At 31.5% G+C, this 5,028-nt stretch overlaps 1 protein-coding gene across 1 annotated transcript; it reads right to left on the bottom strand.

The window, feature by feature from the left end:
• Positions 1–2,243: 2,243 nt before the first annotated feature.
• Positions 2,244–3,722, bottom strand: LOC7482161 (transcription factor bHLH120). Its single transcript, XM_002318819.3, has 3 exons — positions 3,263–3,722; positions 2,672–3,013; positions 2,244–2,557 (listed from the first exon to the last, which is right to left on the bottom strand). Exons 1-3 carry the CDS (start codon positions 3,578–3,580, stop codon positions 2,486–2,488), a joined length of 732 nt encoding a protein of 243 aa, XP_002318855.1. The 5' UTR covers positions 3,581–3,722; the 3' UTR covers positions 2,244–2,485.
• Between the last annotated feature and the right edge of the window lie 1,306 nt (positions 3,723–5,028).

The following is a 5,028-nucleotide window of genomic DNA, read 5'->3' as shown; positions in this document are numbered from 1 at the left end:
CCAATAATAACTTTTAAAAAAAAGCTAAGAAAAAAATAAAAATCAAAATGATGAGTACCAAATTAAAAAATATGATACCATCAATTTGGATTGAAGGATAAAATCAAAACCTAATAAAACTTTTATAAAAGGATGAAGAAGAAAAAAAAATAAGAACTAAATTGAAAAATATAATATATGATAAATTAGGATTGAAGGGTAAAATTGAAAACAAATAAACTTTTACAAAAAAAGCCAAGAACAAAAATTAGAAATTAAAAGAATAAGGATTGAAATTGCAATATCAACAATAAAGATAGCCAAACTATAATTTTCAATGGAGGAGAAAGAAAAGAAAAGAAAAGATTTACCGGTGACAAACTAGACCACTAACACCAACATGTGTTGCTCTACAGGAAAGAAAACACGATGGCGCTTCTAATAACAAACACTAGGAGGAATTGAAATTTAAGCCTTTTGAAACAAATTGAAATAAAATTATGCTTAAATTGAAATAAAAAACTATTTTTTTTCAAGGTAAATTAGAAACATGTTTGAAATAAAAAATTACTAATTTAATACTTTTTATATGATTATGATATATTTATATTAAAATCATTGGAAATCATCTATAAAAATTAATTTTATATTTTTTTCTAGTTTTTATCCAAATGCATTTTGAAAAATACTTTCAACCAAAATCTTATTAAAGGAATGATATAGTTATTATTTTTATATAATTATTATCATTTTCAATATAATACTATCATTGAATTATCAAAAGAAAGTCAATCAACTTCTCATCATGAAGGTAAAAAGCTAATAAAATGTTTATATATATGCGTTTGAAATCCAAAACATGAACAAATCCTATCACATCTCTGGATTAGGCTTGTACTACTCTAGCAACACACATATATAACTTTCCATGACAATCAACAACAATTATTTGGTCAATCACACCTACGAAATGACTCATGAATCATGTAAATTGCTTTCAAAGCTTCTGATAGCGTAGTGGTAATCAATGTTTCTCAAAAAGAATTATAAAAAGCATCGATTTGATATTTTCTTATACACGATATCCAAACCAAGCAATGTATACTTCATTATAAACAATAGAAGTAAATTTGCATATCATCAGTAGCTTCTGCTAGGTGAGCCCTAGTACCTTAATTATGTTGATATTTCTACATCAGTAAGGTGTCAAGAAGACTGAAGCTTACTCCTGTATGGATGCAACAACAAACCTGGTCCTTATCCTATATGTGAAATTTAAGCACATCTCTCAGAAGAGAAAAATCATGAAACCCTATGAAGAGAATGAATCACGGGAGACCTAATTAAGTTCAGTAAACTCGGGTTTACTATCAATGAATTGCAAGATTAGCCACTAGATGTTATATGATGCTTATTGATAATGACATAACTGAGCAAGAACGCAAGTTAGGAAGCTATCTACTACAGAGGGGAAGAAGTAGCTAAGTAATTTAACAGAACACTTCATGCTGGACAAGCTAGTAATTATCACCATGGTATTGGGACTTCTGGATAATAGTAAAGTACTTTGCATCTCATTCTAAAGACGTACCAAAACAAGTGAAGGCGCATGGAAAAAAAAGATGATAGTAAAAGCTCTTAATTCAAAAGGTTGAAATGCACACACAGGCATGCATGAGACTATAAAGGCAACCATTATTCCCTATATACGAACAATATATAGCTACATTAATATAAATCCAATTTTATTCCATACCAAACAAGAAGGTGATTTGATTTCAAATCATATATATATTGTCAAGATTTCAAGTTGTGTGTGCACATATACATTAAGGAGACGGAGATTAACATGTAAAGAGATCTGCCTTTTGTTTTGGATAATATTGAATGAACACCAAGAAGGCAAAAAAACAAACAAGGTGGAAGGAAAACATGCACAGATTTTGCACAGACTGCAAAGCTGGGCCAGAAACTAAACAAACACCATCTGAAAAAAGCTACTAATCAGGGAAGAAAAACAAGATGAATCAAAACAAGCAGCTTCCTATATGTAAATACAAAGGGAACACTCTAGATGTCATCTAAATTTTGTCAAGGAATTCATCTTGTTGAGGAAAGATATGTATTCCTTAAGACCATACTTAACCTTTTTATTTCCATGCTCAGTAATTTATACGAGTGTACTTCGCTTGTCATTAAGAGCAGCTCTTGATGTTTTATGTTAGTGATCTTACCAATTCCACTTGAAATATCTTACACACATATTTTGCAAAGAGTTCATGTAATTGAAACAACAGATTACACACTTCGTACCCATAAGAATTAAACCTGCAGAAAGTTGAACCAAATAGTTGCAGGCTTGCAGCAAGCCAACATATGTAAGCACAACAAATTTAAATCTAGGGTTATGAGGCCATTAAGGAACAAAACAATAAAAAAGATATGAGCCGTTTCAAGACACGCATGCAGTGCAATTAATGGTGTCAATCACTCAGAAATTAACATATCATGACAATGAGATCACACCATTTAGTTTTCTTTGCAGCCCATCTGAATCAATGCAATTCCGATTGGTAGCCTGCAAAAGAAATTCACAAATATGAAGGCCAAATGGTGTTGGATTATCAGTGAAGTTGAAGCAAATTTCACTCAACTAAACTTAGAAAGAAATGAACTTTGGCAATGGCAATACCTGACACTGGATAGTGGTATAATGCCTTTCATCTTTTTGTGTAGAAACATAGCTAACAGCATCAAATCCCTCTTCAAGCAATGCTTCTAGCACTCTTGATAGAAGAAACCCTTCCTCTCCACAGCCTCCACTCACAACAATCTCCACTCCACCCAAATAAGGGCGAACCTTAACAAAGTCCAGCAAATTATGGCCTGAAATTTCAGTCCCTTGTTCAAAAGTACTTGAGTTGGAGAGTTTCTTGAATTTATCTCTCTTGGCACTTAATTCTCGGATGTTACTACTTAGATGCTTTATATACTTCGCAGCCTCATTCATGTGATCAGAGATTGAGCGCTTTCCCTGCAAGATTTCCCAATATGAACAGAAACCCTAAAATCATTTGTAGATCAAGAGCATCAACCTCAAGGAAAAGAATATGACGTAGCCATTAACACAACATGTAAAAAGTATGGTAATTAGGTTAGCCATTTCTCACAAATATTTGTTTTCATTTTTTTTTTCCCTGCCATAATTGTGTAAACCGGGTGAAGTTAGACGCTACTGTATAATGAAGGAAGAAATTAAGTAAAGCAAAAAAAGTTTCTTGACCTTGATTGATTCAAGAGGGAGTAGGTTCCGAAGTGAAGCATGAAGAGTGGATATATGTTGCCTCCTTTGCCGTTCGATTTCCTTCCGAGCAATCTTCTTCTCATCACGAATAATTTTTCCACTATGATCATTAGCTTTTGAAGTTGCTAATATTTTATGTTTCTGAATTTCGTCCACTGAGATGGTTTGGTTACTAATTCCATGAAGTGAATCTTGGCCATAGATGAGATCCTGAAAATCTTTACCAATATCTTCTTGGTAGGGATTAGAGAAGATTTGGGGCCAAAATTCATCACTATTTTGTTGGAATGGAAACATTGAACACAGGCTTTTAAGCTGTATATATCTTGCAGCAATAATTAATAGACTTAAAGAAATGGATACGGTTGTTGCTAGAACTGGTTCGTGATCATTAGTATAGCTAATATAACAAGATTTCCCTCTGAAAAAAAAAAAAAAAAAAAACCCAACTTACAGTCAAGATGCTGAGAAAACGTGGCCAAATTAAAGCTTGGTATGTGGGGCGCTTTCACTTTGGTGCTGAAGAGATGGCAACCACACATGGCATTCACATTTTGGGGGGCCGTCATGTCGGTTTTATAATTTGGCTTAATCCATAAAGATTGAGGAATGAAGTGAAAATTAAAAGGGAAAGGTAAAATATCAAGGAAGTTTGGTAAAAAAAAAATAGTGATTATTCCTCTTTATGTTTGTGTAGACAGAATCTCCCTTTATCCAGAGAAGAAGATTTTTTTTTTAATTATTGCATTAGAGACAAGTCCTTGTTAATATATAATTTACCAAGACTTTGAACATTTTGGTGAGTTGGATTGAAAATGACTCCATGGAGTGTTAAATCAGAGTCCAAATAATTTCGACTATTAACCAAAAAAAAATGAGAGTCCAAATATAAATTTTGAACTCAATCTATTCCTTTTTTTTTTTTTTGCACTAAAAGTAACTTGATCATCAATGGTCGGTGTAAAAAAAACAAAATAGTAGAAACAAAAGGAAGCTCAATGCCATAAGGAAATTCTACGTAACTTATTTTATTTTATGAAAATAAAATAAATTATGTGACATTAATAGCGCTATAAGCACATATATTGGTACTCCACATATAATAAAAGAGAAATCTTGTATTATTAATAAAAGATTAGACCATTAAAACAAGATTTTTGAAATAAAAATTAGCCAGTGAAATGATGTCATGTGATAATAGTTAACTACTGGAATGGCCTTTTATAAATAAAAGCCTTTAATTCTTATAAAAATGATTCTTCAAGCGTAGAAACACAGCAGAAAAGCTCATAAGCTTGCAAGTTCTCTTCATATATGCTTGAAGGCTTCTTAAGTAATGTAATATTTTATTGGATGTTGGTAATGTGGTTGAGTTGGTAAAAAAAAGGTTGAGTAAAAAAATAGGTATCCGATAACCTTTTCAAAACTATGATTTTAAAATCTCAGTACACTTAAAACCCTGGTTTTAATAAAGCTGAAATTTAATACTTTGTCAAAACCATAATTTTATATGCAAAACATAATTTTGAAAACACAATCCCAAACAAAGTCTAGTGCCCTTTATATCTTTGTCTACAACACTTTGAGGACTAATCAATTTGTTCTTTGAAGTAATTTTAAAATCCCATAATGCCTTGATTTGTATTTGCTAAGAACTAAGTGTTGACACATCAATTTCAAAGAAAGAATGATAAGTTTATTTCATTTTTCTTCTTCTAATGAATAATTAATAATCCGCTAGTTAT

Source organism: Populus trichocarpa, chromosome 12 (assembly GCF_000002775.5).
Source record: "Populus trichocarpa isolate Nisqually-1 chromosome 12, P.trichocarpa_v4.1, whole genome shotgun sequence".
Classification (NCBI taxonomy): Eukaryota; Viridiplantae; Streptophyta; class Magnoliopsida; order Malpighiales; family Salicaceae; genus Populus; species Populus trichocarpa.
The sequence above is the reverse complement of the archived record's forward strand: the minus strand, read 5'-3'. Positions and strand labels throughout refer to the sequence as shown.

Bases quoted from the DNA above. Each gene is read 5' to 3' on its own strand.
- LOC7482161 (XM_002318819.3), bottom strand. From the start codon at position 3,580: ATGTTTCCATTCCAACAAAATAGTGATGAATTTTGGCCCCAAATCTTC. The intron at 3,014-3,262 runs GTCAAGAAACTT...GAAATCTTGCAG, and splicing joins TCCCTCTTGAATCAATCAAG to GGAAAGCGCTCAATCTCTGA. The intron at 2,558-2,671 runs GTATTGCCATTG...TTTCTTTTGCAG, and splicing joins ATACCACTATCCAGTGTCAG to GCTACCAATCGGAATTGCAT.